Consider the following 19107-nt stretch of genomic DNA (forward strand, 5'->3'; position numbering starts at 1 on the left):
TCACTGATTACATTTCTTTACCTCCTGCCTTTCTTCTGAGGAGCTCAAGGCAGTGGCCTCTGTTACTCTTCTCCCTAATTTTATCCTCACAGCAACCCTGCAAGGTAGGCTAGGCTGGGGTTGAGTGCAAGGCCACCCAGGGAAGCCCATGGCTGAGTGGTGTTATAGTAATAATAATAATAATTTATTATTTATACCCCGCCCATCTGGCTGGGTTTCCCCAGGCACTCTGGGCGGCTTTCAACAGAATATTAAAGTACAATAGTCTATTAAACATTAAAAGCTTCCCTAAACAGGGCTGCCTTCAGATGTATTCTAAAAGTCTGGTAGTTGTTTTCCTCTTCGACATCTGGTGGGAGGGCGTTCCACAGGGCAGGCGCCACTACCGAGAAGGCCCTCTGCCTGGTTCCCTGTAACTTGGCTTCTCACAGGGAGGGAACCGCCAGAAGGTCCTAGGTGCTGGACCTCAGTGTCCGGGCAGAACGATGGAGGTGGAAATACTTGAAGTATTTAGAACTTCAAGTGTTCAGAACTTGGACCTTCTTGTTCCTAGCCTGACAGTTTAACCACTGTACCATGGGTGGGGGAAGGATTTTGTGGTCCTCCATGTGGTGTTGGACTCCCAACTCTCATTAGCCCCAGCCTGCGTGGTCAGGGGTTATGGGAATTGTGTGGCTCAGCAATGTTTGAATGGCCACAAGTTCTTCATCTTTGCATTACACTATACTGGCTCTTCTGGTGGTTTCCTGATAGGTTACCTTCTTCCAAAACCTGGAGAGAGAGAATGATCAGTTTGGAAGAAATGTGACAGCCAGCAGTTTGAGCAAGGGGAGGCCAAAGTAGAGAGCAGCCCATGTATATATTAGTCTTTGGGGATTTACTGAATGAATGCAGATTTGCTTCCACTGTGCTCTCCCTGTTTTTGTATAAGGATACAATGATACTATACTATTACAAATGTAATAAAACAAAGGCAAAGGGAAAAGACTTAAGGGACATGTGTGCTTCAGCACTGAAGAGGACAAACTTCAAGAGAGAACATTTGAAGCCCCAGCAACAGACGATTAGATCTAAACTATGCCAGCCTATGGACTTCAAAGGGGCTTGCTGTAACTGCTGGTCAGTGGATACTGCGATTCCCTTTCATTCGGTCATAATTTTATTTATATGCTGCTTCTTCCATGCAAAAAATCAAGCTCAAAACAGTTTACAACAAAGGAAACAGTAACATTTCTCAAAATCAACAATCACAAGAGCAATGCCATAGTAGCATAATAAAATAACAACATAATAGCAAGTGTAACAACATAAAAAAAACCATTTCAGTGCAATAAGTATAATAAGATTACATTAACAACATAAATCTTGCTGGCAATAGGGAGTTTGAGTTTTACCTTGGTTCTAGAAACACCTCTTCCATTATGTGGCTCACCTTTGACGTTGTTTCCTACATCATAATGATGTCAGATGATAGACAGGTGGGTGATGGTGCCCAGATGCCAGAGTTGGTCCATGAAGGGTGGAGGAGATAACCCTTGCTGTAAAGAAAAGTGAAACATAGAACAGTGATGTACTTTGCATGACAATTTGATACATAATAGCAGGGATGCAGACATTCTGTACCTTTCAGACAGAACGTTCTCAGGGTGACTGACTCAAAGCTGCCTTCTTTCAGTCTAATTCATATCCTAGCCTGATTGCTGAAACAGTCCAGAGGGGAGTGGGTGGTGGTTTCTCCTACTACCATTTCCATCCTATGGAAGATGTTTCCAGCAGAGATTTGACAGGCATCCTCCCTTTTGACTTTTTATGCTAGCAGGCCTATGTGGCTGTTCAAAATTTTCTGTATCGCTTTTAAAAATTGTTTTATGTTGTTGTACAGTGCCCTGATGGTTTGCGAAATGGTTACTTTAAATTATAAATACCTTGCACTGTTATTATGAAAATAAAATAAGTGTTCCCGAGTGGGGAGCAGGCTAAGAGTGTCATAATAACAACGTAATGTACTTCGGATCAACAAGCTGATTTCTTCTTATTTTTCAGTCATAGCCATTCAGGGTGCATCCTGTAAGCATTACCACTTCATGTGTAAACAGCAAGTTATCTGCTAATGTAGCATGAATTAGGATTTTAAGTAGATAAATTCCTTTACCTGTCTGAGCCACATTTGGGATTTCTTCTACAGAGTGATGACTGATGAGCTGCAGGTGAACATGAGTCATGTGCCATTAGATAACGACTGTCCACCTGACAAGCTTGGCCCAAGGGGTGGATGTGGGAGATTAGGGTTCAGTCTGCTGACCAGATCCACCCCAGTTATATACCAAACTGTTACTTTAAATATTATATATACAATGTATCCTGAACCAGGGCCAGCCCAAGACATTTTGGCACCTGAGACTGACCCCAAAATGGCTCCAGGGAAGAAGGGTGAGGGAAGATCTACATCAGGAACAAGGTGTAGGGGAAGAAAGATCAACATTGGGATCTTCTGCCCTAATGGCTCCTGCCACCTGAAGTAGTTGCCTCACCTTGCTTCATGGGTGGGCCAGCCTTATCTTGAATACTGCAGGTATTAAATAGGGATCAGGGAATGGGTATTATGTTGTGGTAGCAAATTTTCAGGGTACTGTTGTATATATGCATTGTGGCCTATAAAACTGGTGCTATAAAATGGAAGGTAGGTGGTACAAAACCACTTTCCTATATAACTGGTTAGATGAAACAAAATGTTTGTGTGTGAACCATTGGGGCCTCAAAAATACCTATTAAATTTATCGAGATTGTATTGGAGTATATATTGCAACTCTTGTGAGTCTGTTGAAAGAATAATGAGTGATTTACAATACAATATTTACTTATTTGTTTATTCTTCTAAAAATAAGCATCACATTTTCATCTAATTGTAGATAACTGTGATTAGATGTGATGAAAATAATTTCTAAAAAAATACTTCATACATTTGGTGAATTTCCAAAGTAGGATTATACTGTATTGTATAATAAAAATATCAGTTTTAGAGGATCGTCATCTGGCAAGATGAAAGCTAGCTTCTTTCTTTAGCCTTAGCCCTTTGTCTGCTTTTATTTGTAGCTCAGTTTCTGTGCTTGCGAGTGTGTGATTTAAACCTGCATCACGCATAAAATGAATTTATGTGAAAGTGGGCAGTAATTGTTCTTCAAGCTCACTTCTCCCTCAGCTGGCCCTCTTCCTAAAAGATGACTTTTAAGTGTAACTGATGAGTTTGTTAATGTTCTCAAAATCTCAGGTAGAATTTTCATGATGTAAGCAGCCTGCAGAATGGCCCCTAGTTCAGCAAGAGCAGAATTATGTTTGACTTCAAAGAAGTATGCATAGAAATAAAGGGCTGTATCTAGCTTATTTATTGTTGGAGTAAACCATTGAAATGAATGGACCTAAGCGAATCATTAACAGTATTTTCGATGGGTCTATATTCTGAGTAGGAGTAACAGTGGCTATAATCCCAGTGTTTGTATTTATAGACTGTGGAGAGATTTCTGGGAACTTGTAGTTAGTCACAAAATCTCATGCCCATATCACCCTTGAATTGGGCATGCTGCTGATGCGCCAAGTGCACTGCACTGGTCATTTTTTTTATAAGCCAGGGCCTCACATGCCTCATGTGCAAGAGTAGGAGGCTAGGGTGCTTAAAATGTTTAAATAATGGTGTGAATTTGCTTGAGTATACATTTGATTGGTTATTTGCCTGGGATTTTTTTTTTTTTGTCATTTGCCAAAGTGTACTATGTTTCTCTCATATATTTGTTCCCGTCCATAGTTTAACAATAATTAATAAATAAAACAATTTCTCCTAGTTGAGACTTGATATACTCTGACTTCTGTGGAGCACTAGGTGGAGCCCTTTAGCTGACAAACCTGAACCTGCCATTTCTTTTAAAGGGTGAGTGTTTGCCTGCTGCCCATTACATGCTAACCATATTATTTGGACCCATTTGTAAACATTCCCTATCCTTGGAGCATTGGAAAACATACTGTGGTGGCTGGAATTACTTTTAAATCGTGTTAGCTGATGCACTTACGGAAAAACATTCCATGAGCAACAGTTCTGTTGTGCAAACAGTTCCATGGGCAACAGTAGTGCCACACGATCAGCATTGTTCTGTTTCATAAATACTTACAATTTAAATGAGACAATCCTCTGTTAATCCATTCAGAATAATAAATAGCACCATTTTACTACGGGAAAAGATAATACCAATGGAACCAAAGGGAGGAAATACCGGAAATCCAGTTTAAGTCAGAAAGGTAAAGTACCTACTTCCTGGTGGTCTAATTTCCCCAGTGCTTGCTATAATGGTTATTGATTCTAGTGGAAACCCAGTAGCAGGACGGCAGGTCATTCTCAGTGACAGAAGGCTCCAGATTTAGTCCTTGACATGAAAGGATCAGATAGCTGATAATAGGGAAGGCATCTCTATTTGAAACCCATGAGATTTTCTGCCAATCCAATATATAGGACTGCTCTGCAAGTATGACTAAGGCTTATGCCCTGGTCTGTTTATGCATCTCTGCCATATGCAGCCCCTGTTCAAGCAACCACATTATAGCAGAAATGTTAGAAACATCTGGTTCGGTGTACTGCAGCTGGTTACATTGAATATCTGAAATGGAAATGAATCATTTGTTCCTGATCGCTTATAAGACAACTGATCACAAATGTTATTGTTCTTTTGAACTGAGAGAGGGCTTGTGGTAGAAATAATGCAGAATGGCCTTTCATGTTTTGGCAAAAAAGTAAATTTATAATGTAACTTTTAAATGGGCTAATTTTATGAGTTGATCTGAATAAATAAGGTTTTATTGTTATTTTGTACTTGTGCACTTATTTCCAGGAATTTATACTGTGCCTGTAATTTGGAATCCTCTTGGTCCCCCACCCCCCCCTCAAACTTTCCATTTTCATCATTCATTACGTTACTCACTGTACTTTTTTTATTATTATTTTTTATTTTTTTAAAATAATTTTTATTAATTTTTCAAACAAGTAATAAAAACTCAACAAAACAGACAAAAGAAAAACAAAACTCAGATAAGGTACATAGCAATTAAACCCATGTAACTTTAAATTCCTCATTTCATACCCTTCTTTCTTTTGACTTCCCCATGCCTCCCCTTCCTTGCATCCTTGTTTAGTGATTCTTTAGCAACCCTTAGGTCCATTGTCTTAATTCCCTTTCAAAAATTTCCTTTAATTTTTTTTTTAGTTACTGCTGCAATTCTTTACCTCTCACCCCCTGACATCTTAACATTCCTCAATTTTACAATTGTTTTTAAGATATATTTTAAATTTCTTCCAGTCCTCCTCCACTGTCTCTTTCCCCTGGTCACGGATTCTGCCCGTCATCTCGGCCAGTCCCATAAAGTCGATCACCTTTGTATGCCATTCTTCCAGAGTAGGTAGTTCTTGCATCTTCCAATACTTTGCCAGTAGAATTCTTGCTGCTGTAGTAGCATACATAAAGAAAATCCTGTCCTTCTTTAGCACCGATTGGCCAACCATGCCCAAGAGAAAAGCCTCTGGTTTCTTAGGAAAAGTCCACTTAAGGACCTTCTTAATTTCATTGTAGATCATTTCCCAGAAAGCTTTAACCTTTGGGCAGGTCCACCAAAGGTGGTAAAAAGTGCCTTCAGTCTCATTACATTTCCAACACTTATTGTTAGGCAAATGGTAAATTTTTGCAAGCTTGACTGGGGTCATGTACCACCGATAGATCATTTTCATAATATTTTCTTTTACATTACGTTACTCACTGTACTAAAGATATTAGATAAAGTTTTTTTTTCACACACACATACACCTGTTCAATATTAACTTGGTATCTGTCTTTATGATAAAGGATTTATGAGTATGCCATCAGACATTGTCTGTGCTGGCTGAAATCTGTATTCGGCTGAATTGCCCAAGGGTTAATATTTGACACAACACGAGGTGAAAGAAGCGTTTTAACTTTAATGACAGCCTTGGCAGGAGACTATTTGGTTAAACTATAGTACACAATGCATGCTGGCTCAAAATGTTCCCAGTTGCGAAGGAGAAAGGGATTGGCTAAGCTCTTGGCCTTCTGTGTAGCAAGGTAATAAATTTTTAATAGGCCATGATACTCTCAGAACGTACAAGGTAAATGCCAAACGTGTGCTCTTTGGAACCGCCTTTCCAGCTATTTGGTGCTAACACACACCGGTATCAGCTGGCTGAAGGTCACCTTTCACCTTCACTGCAGTTTCAGGAGAGTCCACGTGTTTTAGAAGTGCTTGGGAAAAGTGTGGAATGCAGAAGAGCAACGTAGCGTGGTGGGTAGAGTGCCTGGCTTGGATCTCAGCCACTTGAGTTGAAATCTCTCATTCATGTACACTCCTACATACGTTGTCCTCTGTGCATTCAAAGAATGGTAGGATAGTAGTCTGATTTGTAATTACATTCTGAAATGATGGTGAAAAATTAAGCATTGGAGGAGTGGTGTTGAAAGGTGCAGTGTGTGATTTGTGAATATTTCCTTTCAAAGACCCATATGTTCATAAACAAACACACATTTTTATTTCTAACTTCTGGTTCCAAACCTCTGTAGGGAAAAACCTAGATGAGAAGGCCTCAACAAATGTCTGGGCTCATTTCAGTAAACTGCTCTAGCACCTCATATTATTTTTCACTGGCTTTCAAAAGTGTGTGGCCAGTTGTGGTTGTGTACAAGGCCCCTTACTCAAGTGTCCTGCTGCCAGCATTTGAAATTGGCCTGGTGCATTTTCCTCCTCGCTATTGGCCACTTGTGACCACCAGGTGAAGATGCCCAGGTGCCAGGAGCCAGACATCTCCACCATCTGGAGGTGCATGCCTGGGGATCCTTGGATCTTGACTGTTTTCACACACTTAACAACACATCCTGTAGAATTCTATCCATTATATTTTATCTGTGCAATCAGAATGAATTTCAGGAACCAAAAAGTCGTATTGAAAACTGCTTTCAAGCTGTCTGGCCCCCAAATGGCGACTAGGCATTCCATTTTTGCAACTGTAGCTCCTGGTTTAAGGAGCCATTTGGTCCCTAGCATATATATCTGAGTTTCTAACACTAGCTGCTGCCCCTGTGTCGAAGCCCTATTTTGTTTGCCTGCATGTTCCTGTAATGCCCTCCTAGTATCAAGTTTTATTCTCCCCACTCTGAAAATTCTGCTTATTAAAATGGGCAAGTATTGCTGTCTTGAGGAGCACTTTGTTCTTATTAAAGGTAACATTTAGAACTTGTTCTATATTCAGTGAGAGCAGAGGGGCCAATTTTAGCACAACCTACTTGGTTTTAATTACAAGACTCTGATTCTCAAACACGCTTGTGTAATTTGTCATCTGTGGTTTGCAATGCTCTTTTATTTGGCTGGTACAACTTGTGAAGAGACGTGGCCTTGCCAAGCAGCAGTAATCCCATATTCACACCACATAGTGCTGCTTATGCCTGTGTGGGCTGGCATCTTTTATCTGTCAGAGATTCATCTCTCCTCTGTCAGAGACAAGGCATTGAACTATGCATCCATAACTGTTTCCAGTAGGATACTAGTTACACAATCATTCTGCCCAAAAACTGGGTTGAGTGGAGCTTGGGAAGCTGAGTCAGACAATTGGTCCATTAGTTCAGTTTCCATTGAATGGCTGTGGCTCTCCCAAGATTTCAGGCAGTTTCCCCCCATGCAAGGCAGGTGCTCTGCCATTGACTGAACTAGGTACACATGGTATCCTTCAGTTAATACATACAGAAACTGAGCAAGAGAGTCGTCACCTTTTGTCTCTCTGAAATAAAATATTTCCACATATGTGGATTAGCCCTTAGGTGTAAAAAAAATGCCTTTTAGGTTGCTTCTTTATGCAGAATAAATAAATAAATGGCTGAAGGGATTAAAAAAAATATCTACCCAGTGAATGAAATAGTGTTAACGTCAATGTAGTGTAGCAATAGACCAGGTCCTGAATTTCTGCATTCCATCTAATTTATCCTCTGGACTATAGAAATTGCTGAGAAGCTCTAATTAGTACTAGTCTGAATAAAGAAGGTTTTCACATTCCACCTGAAATCCAACAGTGAAGAGTTTATCTGGGCCTCATGGGGAGTTCTGTGAATTGATTATCACAGCGTACTCTTCATTAGCTGAAATAGCACTGAACAAGATTCTACACTGAATGGCTGCATGTTGCAGAATTAAACATACTTTATCCTCTGCTCCTATTGGTTTGTTTTCACAGAGCCTCTTTTTCCAGAAGATAAAAAATATTGGAATTCATATGGGCAAAGGCTCTCCTGAAGGAACACTGGGCCTAAGCCACATTTCAAGATGTTCACATTTCACAGAGTTTTTCCTTGTTCTGTAAATCTGTGCTACTCACTTTCTGCAGGTATGCTGAAATGTAACACCACAGTCCTCTTTATTTAATTTCTCTGATGCCCTCAAAGCTACTGCTTATATAGGCATTAAGTAAAGTAGCATGGAAGGGAACCACACCCCCAGAGTTTCACTTTACCACATTATACATACTTTGCTTTGTCTTAGACGTTTTTTATAAATCTAATTCCATCGCTTTAATTTGGGGATTATTGAGGCATGTAGGTGGTTGAGCTATTTTGCCCACAATTACACAGCATGTCAAGAAAAAAGCTGGGAACATAACTTGAGAGTATTGGTGCTTTGCTTTCCAATATCGTTCATTAGCCTTTCCTTTCACTAAAGTGCAAAAGAAGCCGAATGCAGTGTTCCTTATAGTTCTGAACATTTTATTATGGAGTAGCAGAGGAAGGCTTAACCCCATGCAGTGCTTTGGCATTTTACTAATATAGCTTAAATTGGCACAATCGTGTTTCCTTTCTTTATTGATCTTGGTAACAGTTTGTACCAATGCTTTTTTGTCTTCCAAATCTCTCTATAAAATGGCAGGCTATTTTTCTTAGAAGCTAATTATTTGGGGAACGATCCTTTCTGCACAGCATAGCTCCATTCCACAGGTGAATCCCCACTGAGTTTTTAAGCAGAGGTTGGATGGTCATCTGTCATTCATGCTTTAGTTGAGATTCCTGCATCTCAGGGGGTTGGACTAGATGATCCTCAGGACGCCTTCCAACTCTGCAATTCTTTGGTTCTGTGCTTTAACCTGGTCCCCTTCTCTTGAATTGCTGGGGCCTTTGAATGCATGCCATGACAGTTCTCCAGAGTACTTTTGGATCAAGCAGCTTACTTCCAACCCAAATTAGATGCCACATTGGATACTGAGGCTTGAGCAGAGCTGCTTGTCCTGTTGTATGAGGAAAGTTTCAGTTGTTGACACCTAAGTATGTGAGCAAAACAGTTGGGGCTAATGTCCATCATGGCTGTATACTGGAGGAGATAATTCAGTTGGTTACTGCTAATTATCAAAACATAATTGAGGGGAAGGAGTAATACATACCTCCTTAAAAGTAGCACTTGTAAGACCACTGCTGAAAACTCTTGGTCCCCTTGTGCTGGAATATTGTACCCCTGTTTTTCTTTTGCCTGGTGTGTGTGGTCCTATGGCTGGTGGTTTATTGGCTAAAGGCAGTGACTTATGAAATGGGTTGTCTAATGTGCATTCATGTCCTGCTTGCCCCCTTCCCATAGAAATCTTGCTTGCCGCTGTGAGAGCACGATGCTGGATGGGCTTTTGGTTTGATCCATGAGGGCTCTTCTTATGAAAATCTATTTCAAGCCAGCTTCAAGCCTAGGTTTTTTTTTTTAATGATATTTTATTAGATTTTAACAAGAAAAAAGATTACAAAGACAACAACAGAAATTAAACATGCTTTTTAACCTCTGCATGAACTGCTGTGCAAGATCATTTGAGGAAAGGTATCATCGGTTTTATTGTATGCCACTTTGAGTGTGATTTTAATGCAGAAAAGTGGGATATAAATAAGTAATAATTAAGGGAATTAAAATCTGCCAGAGAGATGTTGCTTCAGGGGGTACTGCCATCTGAAGTATCTGTAAATAGAGCTTTTGTGGCACTGGTATACTGCATTGTGAAGTGTTCTGCTGAGGGAAATTCACTATTCCATTGTGATCTTTATGGATCCTTTAAAAATGTCTTTTTTAAAAAATCTGCCAAACTTTTTGAGAAGCAGGATTGGCTCTGGTTTAACAGGAGATGAATTGGTGCCAGCATTTTGTGTACTTTGTATTACAGATGAATGTTTAATGATGTTTTATGATTACTTTATTGTAAGCTCCTTTGAGGATCTTTATGGCTCAAAAGCAATTTTGATCTAAATCATAATCTACATATGATGATATTGAGCCAGTCAGTTTACTTTTCCCTTTTAAAGCAACATTTAAGCTGTAATCCTATACTTGTATACCTGGGTGTAAGCCCCATTAAACTTAGTGGAAGTTTCTTCTAAGTAAACCTGACCTCGATGTGTCAGACGTGGGAAAGGCTGTGTGCATGTGCTTCCCAAGGAGCTGAAGCCCTGCTCTTAACCAGGATGTTTGGTTTTCTTTTCCACCTTCTTTATTTTCTTTACTCACTTAGCCTCTTTTATAGAAACAAGCAATTTACCATTAGCATATATTTAAATGAATTGATATGCACCATGGTTTTCCTGCTCCTCTGGGTGAGGCAGTGACCTTAAATAGGAGTTGCTAAACAACCAAGTTTACTTACTTCTCTTTGCAGCTTTACAGGAGGTATAAAGGATTATGCTTCTTATGTGCAATTGGTCATATATAGTGTAAATAAAATTTACACTAAAAAAAAAAACATTAAACCAAGGTCAGTGTGAAGGTAAATAATGTGGCTAGGTAATTACTTTAGTGTTTCTCTATTGGTATTTGATGTTCAGGGTCATTTGAGGAGCTTGGCTTCTTTCTTTCTATTACTGAAGTTAATGGTGATTTCTTCTCAAAAGTTTATGCCTTTCCTTGTCTTGGAAATGATTCCATAATGGGAAAATGACTCTGGCAATGCTGTCTACTTTACTTTCTGTATTTTGAATCAATTCATCCTGACTAATTATAATATTTACAAAGCCCTCTTTAACAAAAATATAGGGTACATCTACTTTTTCAGGAAGTAGTAGCCTTCCCGGGGTGGGAATATATAATGTAAAACCTTTAAATCCTCAAATAGCACATAGGTAGCATAAAAGAAATGGTGGGGGGGGGGACCTTTGGCAGAATGACAGGTGAGTGATTGGCATCTTTGGAAATTGCCATTAGAATAGAGCGTTGACAAGGGCAACAAAAGCTTCTCAGGTTGCTGCTATGCCTCAGCCTGAGTTGGATAAACAGCAGTAAGGACAAGGAAGAAGAATTTTCCATGCTCTTTCATGTAGGATTCTGCAGTCTGGGGTGATAATGATGACTTGTTGCCTCTTTTTCAGTACAGGCAAAGTATGGAAGCAGATTCTGAGCTGGGGAAAGCAGGCTGAGTCACAAAGGGGGTTGCAACTGTTTTCTTCTGCTCCACTGGGAAATGAACAGCACAGAACTGCTTCTTTGAATGTCATCAGCTCTTATGGAATGCTGGTGGTTTAAATGGCAGGTTTTGACTAATCTCCATTTATAGGTGTGGAGAAGGTCAAGGTTTGCAAATCAGGGTTGTTGGGAGTATTGCCACCTTGATTGCTGGGAATGGCTGGGCAGGGGAGTGCCAAGGATTTAAACAAAATAACCCTAATCTTCCTGTATGGCTGGGAATGTTCTACAAGATGACATTCCTCTCTGAGCAAAGAGTGGTTTCATGCGACCTGGGCTGCAAGGCTGTGTGTGAGTGAGTGAGTGAAGAGGAGAGAGAGAGAATCATTGTACTTTGAACTTGGGCAGAGAGAGAAGAGAGAAAATAATTTATCTGTCATTAGCTACACGAAGGTAAACCCTTGAAAATGTCTGCATAAGAACATTAGAAGAGCCCTCCTCAATGAGAATGAGGTCCCATGTATAGCCCAGTCTTCTGTTCTCACAGTAGCCAACTAAGGGTGAAGCCAACAAACAGGACATAAGCACAATAAGACTCTCCAGCAACTGGTATTCAGGGACATATATGGTAGCATATAGCTAGCCATTTATATAGCCTTTTCCCTGATGAATTTATGTAATCTCTTTTTAAAGTCATCCAAGTTGTTGGACAGCATCACACCTTGTGGAAGCAAATCCCATGGTTTTAATGATGCACTGCATAAAGTAGTAAGATCAAGAATTCCTTTCTGGCAGTCTGGTGCAAAATTAGGTGTGCTTTTATCTCCATTATAGCCTGTAAGAGAGCACATCCCAGCTTCTGCCAGCCTAGCAGTTTTAAAGCATACCTGCGCAAGTAGATAAATAATACCACTGCGGTGGGAAGGTAAACAGCATTTCCATGTGCTCTGGCACTCGTCACGGTCCTCCGTGCGCCAGTAGCAGTTTAGGTGTGCTGGCCACATGACCCTGCCTGTGGGCAAACCTGCAGTGAGATGAGCACTGCATCCCATAGTTGCCTTTGCCTGGACTTAACCGTCTGGAGATCCTTTACCTTTTTACCTTTTTTATATTACAAAGTCCCCATAAGTCTCCAGGGGCCTCTCCCTCCACAGGAAACTAAACTTTGGAACTTCTTGCTGCTTGGGGAAGTGGGAAACACTTATGCCAAGTATTCTGTTCTTAGACGCTTGAACCAGTCCCTTCCCTTGCTCCCATTCTTGTCTTCCTTTATCAGATCCAGTCTTTGTTCTTTGTGTTTGCCCCATATGTTGCATGCCCTCCTGACAAACAGCCGTGTCACCATCAAGTGTACAGAACCCACCACTATTGGCTTGAGATATATGTTTAAACAATGACAATAATTCTCATTTGACTGCAGAGGTTGGTAGTGTTTACTTTCAGGGTTTGGTCAGGGAGAGTGTATTTCATCTCAAATTCCAGAGTAGGACTTGCTGAAAAAAGTCAGTACTGTAGTGCTAAAATATAGCTGAATGTAGATATGAAATCTGCCTGGGGCATATACCCTGGATAGATTAAAAAGCATATTGGGAAAGGGGATTGGAGGGGCTGCTATTCGCAAGAGAAATCATGATATCCATCTGCACATAAAAATCTCCCGATGTGCTTTTGCCCATTTTACCTACTGAGGCTGTCTTTTGTGCATAGTGCTATATTGTGCAGTGCAGTGTGGGTGAGGGTTGCTGCAGAGAAGTAGATGTGCCGTAATGTGACACATACGGTAATTTTCATGGCAAGCCCTGCCCATATTAAAGATCATGGCCTAGGTAGGAACTTGATGGGAAAAACTGGAAAGACTAAAGCTGCTATTGTGAGGCCTCTTCCCCTGGCAGATGTCTGTGGGTGAGGTGGTGTCACCTCAGTAAGAGTCATTGGCTTATGTTTAAAATAGCTTAAGGCAGAATGTAATGGTAATAGTAGTCATACTTCGCATTTAGATAAACTCTTTTCAAGTGTTCAAATTCTTTATGTACTTTTATCTCTCAGTAATCACTAGAATGGCCCTGCAAAGTCAACAGTAGTTGTAGTCTCCATATTGCAGTCTTCATATTGTTCCTTTTGGGAAACCTCAGCATCTGAATGATGTGTTGCTCTGGCCTAGCAATGTTGTTGCTATGTGCTGCGCCTCAGATGTATTTGCTGGTCGATCAACCTTTCATTTGGATGAAGTGCATTTTCCTGAATTGTCTTTTATGAGATTACCACTAAATTCCTACGTTCCTCTTTTCCCTTTCTTTCAGAGCCAGGATGAAAGATACGCTTTCATTGCAGAGTGGTATGATACAAATGCTTCACTTTTTCGACGCTATGAGCTTCTGTATTACCCAAAAGATGGATCAGTGGAGATGGTAAGACTTGTTGTTGTTGTTGTTATTTGAATTTCTATACCACCCTATACCCGGAGGTCTCAGGGTGGTTATAAGACAACCTTGCAGATTGCATTAGTTGAGAGCAAAATAGGCTACCCTTGGCATTATAGGTTTAGTCTTATGTGAAGCCAAAAACACAAGAATTGCTATTCTCTCTTAGCCGCTAAATTGTCCTAAAAGGAAAAAAAGCCTTTTTTAGGGCCTCCTGATGATACCATAAAACATCTTGGTGGTGGTGGTGATAAAGGTTATTGTCAAACTAGGACTAATTGAACAGCCTTGCTTGAGATTCATTCATCCACTGAGTACATGGAAGACTTATTTTGAGCGCCAGCCATGGAGGCGTGAACCTATGATTCTGCTGCCTTTCCCGGGCTTCCTGTATGCATAGCTATTTACCATGGGGATGGTGAAAGCTTTGTCATGAACTGGCTCATATAAGGCAGGGTTTCTCTTAACTGAAGACACATGGCACCGCTGCCTCACTGAAGCTAAGCAGGTCAGGATCTGGTCAGTGCCTGGACATGCATGCTGCCTTGAGTTCAGTGATGGAAAGAAGGTGCTATATGAATTTAAACTATCAAGCCAATATATGGTTTCCAAGGTTTGTCTAGCTTCACCTTATTGGCCTCTGTTTTAAGAGTTGCACAGAAGACAGAGATTATGGCTGATCATGTGGAGTCCTACCCATGTGATTCAGAGAGAGGATGGAGTTACCTTTCTTTTGCGCTCTTATATTCTCTTCTGCATTCTGTTTCAGTGAAATTGCCAATTACTGCAATTGTTCCTGGTGTCAAAAGAAACAAGATATAGTGTACTAATAATAGCAGAATCTAAATCAGGGAAAGAATGGCTGCATTTTATGCCAATAAAAATTATTTCTTTGGTTACTAAGAGGGCATCTTAATTCTGGGGTATCAGAAACTCACTTTCCTCTTTGCAAACAGAAATTGGTTCAGTAATGCATCTACTTATATGGCCATCTTTCATTCCCTAATGAATGCTTATCTTTACCAAGTTGTTAAAGAAGAAAGCAAGTGATAAAGGCAACTCATTGTAAGACATACTGTCAGTCAGTTTATTACCCTATGTTAACCCCCTCCCCCAAATGTCCTTCTTAGAATTCAATTTCAGATGCTTAATGATTTGTAGACCATTAAGATCTGGGACCCATGCACATATCACACAGCTCCTGTAGACAAGCTAATGCTGAAACTCATTGAGCGTTGGGCTGCTTTGGGAGGAAGAAGTTGGGGCGGGGGGGGGGGGGGACTAATTAATATTAATAATAAATGGAAGCAGCAACCATCTGAAAAAAGGAGACATTCCAATGTGCCTGTAGAAACTCATTCATGTCCCTAAATGGGTTCTTCGGTTCTAAGCCAGCCTAGTTCACTTACTCTTGGTTATTAAAGAAAGCAACAGGGAGAGGAATAAATCTGCAAGCTGTATTTACCAAATCAGATGTTGATTTTGCTTTTGTTTACCCACTTTGCTCTGCACCTGCTTCTTTGTTTTAATCAGATTTATAAATAACTTAAGGTGTACAAAGCATATAAAAACCTCAGAGGAAGGGGAATTGTTTTGTTGTTTTTAATCTTCCAATTTGTCACACTTCTTGGTAGCGATTGAGAAGAAACTGGAGCATTTGCAGTAAATACCAGAAGCTCTGGCAAATATTATGGAACAGAGCCAGGAAGTAATTGGGATCCAGTATTTTGAAGGTACATTGGAGGAAACAATAACTTTATTATTTGACTACAGTAGCAAACCTACTATTGGATTTTGAATGCCAAATAAGCTAGAGTAAAAATAAATTTTGTGTTCAGTCGTGTTCAGACATTCTGTGTTGAAGCAGTTTGGTTCCCCTTTCTCTCATTCCAAGTGCCTTCAGTTTGGGATGGTTATTGAAAGTATTTGTTTATTTGGATTTATGATCTTCAGTCAATTTGAGGAATATCCAAAAGGTTACTTTTGAAAGTGATAAATGGTAAGACAACTCAGTATATTCAGTTATTGCTGTAGTACTATATGCAACTGGATCTGCTATTATGTGTTGGAGAGTGATGCTTCAATCCTGTGCACACTAACCTGAATATAAGCTGTTTTGGACACAGTGGGCTTATTCACAGTGGGCTTATTCATACCTTGTGTATGATTATGAATGATGATAATAAATGTGTACACATAGTAAAAATGTAAAGGCATGTATACAATGTGTCTTCCTTTCTGGCTTGGAAAAAGTGACTCCATATAAAGATAATTTTGGCCATATTTGCAAGTAATCAGATTTACATTTTTAATAAATATGCTCATCAGTAGGAATTGTTTTTAGGAAAAGCTATGAACAGAATTTGTTTTGCCATTTTTTTTAAAAAAAAGTATGGTTAAAACTGCAACCCCATATACATTTACTTGAGAGTAAGTCCCATTAAGTTAAGATTACCAGATTTTTTTTCAGTTGAATCCAGGGACACTTTTCAACTGCCTCCTAAATAGATAGATTTTGTCAGGGGACTGATTTGTAAATTCGGGGACTGTCCCCAGGAAATGGGGACGTTTGGTAACCTTACATTAAATTCAGCCGGGCTTACTTCCAAGTACACATGTATATGACTGCACTGTGAAGCAGATCATTTAGTTCAGCTCATGATACCTCTATTTTTTCTGTGCCTCAAACCATTTGGTATAGGTGCATTAGAAAAAGGATCTCTATAAATGCAGATTGTGAAGTATGAAGTATTGTAGAATCCAGTACTTCAGAATCTTGTTCTTTAATTATTATTTTTTTATGCATTCCTCTTACTTTCCAAAGAACTCAAGGTGGCTACCAAGTCAGAATACAAAAAAATTAAATTAAATCTGAAACAACTCCCACTTTAAATCCCATAATAAAAACTAAAAACCAAGAAAGCACAGTAAGTCTAGCACAGCCCAAAACCAGGACCTCCCCCTCAACCAGCCATCAGCCAAATAACTTTTTGAAGAGCTATGTCTTTTCTAGCCATGACCTTAGCCCCAGTTCCCTTCCTATTGAAAGAATATAATTTTTGGGGCCTGACACATTTTGCTGGGCATTCTGCAGGATAGGTATCATCCTAGAGTACGTCCTAGCACTGGTTACTGTCAGCCTTGCCTTCTGAAGTTGAAGAATCTGCAGCAGTGCCTCAGATGAAGTTTGCAGCCTTCAGAAAAAAATGTATGGAAGGAAGTGGCTCTTAAGTCCCAGGCTGCTTAGCGCTTTAAAGCCCTAACCCCAAGCAACTTGAATCGAGCACAGAAGCAAACTGGTAGCTGGTGCTAGTTTTGCACGGGCACATAACAGTAGTCAAAGTAACTATTAAAAAACAGTATCTGTTTCTCTTTGTGCATGATATTCTTCTTCTTTTTAATAGTAAAGGTATTTTAGACCTGCATGCAGATTATTCAGTCTCTTTACCTTACCAGTATGACATGAAGAACCGCTGCCGATTCCTAAATCGCATCAAATATGAAGATCTGCAGTTTAAAGATTTGTTTGTGGGCAACAAAATTACTATCTTCTCACGCCACCTCAATTTGGTTGACTATGGGGATCAATATACTTCCCGCATGTTGGGCAGTCGCAAAGAAAGGTGAGAGGATATATTCTTTGAACCTCTTATTTTCTACCTTATAAACTTGAGGCTATTGAGATGTCTGTGCTCCTTCATTCTCTTGCTGGCCAGGGTGCCTGGGCCAGCTGGTAGCCTCCAAGAGAGAAAGGGCAAAGAGAGAGCCTTGCTACAGTGATTGCTTATTAGGAATGCATCCTCATTTCCTCTCCTCTCTCTGTGCATCACAATAGTGCACAGCCCTCTAGGAGTTTATTGTCCAAATGTCACACTAGTTAAAGCACAACACCCACTCCTCAGCAAACTCTTTCTCTCGGCCCCCTAAGGAGAAAGAGCGTGATGTGCACCCCCTAAATTCTGGTTATATTTCAGTTACCCTTCAATCTCTGGGGAAAGAATAAGAACCTTAAGTGCTAGCACGCAAGTGAGATAGCAAGATGCTCCCTGGATGTTGATGATTAATTTGTTAATCATCTTCTACACAATCTTCTCAAGGCTATAAACAATAAAAATACAATATTACCTTAAGAGGGTTGTCAAAAGCCAATATCTCCCTCAGCTAAGTGACCCTCCAGCCCACAGTGTGAGAAAGAACATTAACAATGAACGCTACTGTGATGTTGTCACAACCCAAAATACCTCTCTGCAGCCCCCTCTCTATTCAATATGGGAATAATAGAACTGCACTACAAAAGAGCAGGAGACAGGGAGACACTCATTTTCCTTGTGTGAGACACCATGATTACTGCCCCACAATATGCCAATTTAACAGGCCTCCAGAGGGCAAGGCCATCACCCAAGTGCACATCCTGTTGCCACCATTCTCCCCTTCTCATCCAACTTTTTGTCATATGTGCCACTTGAGAGCCAGCATGGTATAGTGGTTAAGAGCAGCGGACTTGTAATCTGGTGAACTGGGTTCGCTTCCCCGCTCTTCCACATGCAGCTGCTGGGTGATCTTGGGCTAGTCATACTTCGCTGAAGTCTCTCAGCCTCACTCACCTCACAGAGTGTTTGTTGTGGGGGAGGAAGGGAAAGGAGATTGTTAGCCACTTTGAGACTCCTTAAGGCGAGTGAAAGGCGGGATATCAAGTCCAAACTCTTCTCCCTCTTCTTCTTCTGCTTGTACTGGTCAGATATTTGATCCAAAACCTTCAGCTGGTTATATGAAGGATAAAAATGAATATAACAGACATAATAACATCTTTTTGAAATGGTATTTGTTGGAGATTTACTTAAGCTCATATTTTGACAACTTATTTTGACTTTATTGGTTTATTTCCCTTCCCTCTCTAGAACCTTGGCATTATTGAAACCTGATGTAGCACTCAAACTTGGAGATGTCATTGATATGATTATTAGAGCTGGTTTTACAATAACTAAAGCCAAAATGACGAAAGTTTCAAGGTAATAATTTGAGATTTTCAAAAATCGGTTAAACTATTGTTTACCTTGAATGGGTGACTGTTGCCAACCTATATCCCCCCATGTTATCTGGTCATGTTCCATCATGCACAGCATTTTCGTGCTCTGTCCATCCCTTCCACAAACAGCAGCCAGTGAATCAGAGGGGAGATGGGAAAGGCTGAGCCCCATTAAGTGATATCACCCATATGCTGTAACTGAATACTAGAGGA

The 19107-nt window shown here is 40.2% G+C and overlaps 2 protein-coding genes across 4 annotated transcripts in view; one reads left to right on the plus strand and one right to left on the minus strand.

The window, feature by feature from the left end:
- The window catches only part of SLC35A5 (solute carrier family 35 member A5), a 340246-nt gene that overhangs the window by 125003 nt on the left and 196136 nt on the right, over positions 1–19107 (minus strand). The window lies entirely within an intron of this gene.
- Positions 1–19107, plus strand: part of NME7 (NME/NM23 family member 7) — a 65272-nt gene that overhangs the window by 351 nt on the left and 45814 nt on the right. The window contains exons 2-5 of one of the 3 annotated variants that reach the window (XM_079973999.1): positions 3837–3922; positions 13749–13856; positions 17325–17491; positions 18767–18877. In XM_079973999.1, the coding sequence (XP_079830125.1) occupies positions 13854–13856; positions 17325–17491; positions 18767–18877 (281 nt within the window). In that variant the 5' untranslated portion in view covers positions 3837–3922; positions 13749–13853. Of the gene's footprint in view, positions 1–3836; positions 3923–13748; positions 13857–15502; positions 15602–17324; positions 17492–18766; positions 18878–19107 lie in introns of those variants that run through there. The other 2 variants (XM_079973998.1, XM_079974000.1) reach the window with 2 other exon arrangements.

Source organism: Podarcis cretensis (assembly GCF_951804945.1).
Source record: "Podarcis cretensis genome assembly, chromosome: 4".
Taxonomy (NCBI): Eukaryota; Metazoa; Chordata; class Lepidosauria; order Squamata; family Lacertidae; genus Podarcis; species Podarcis cretensis.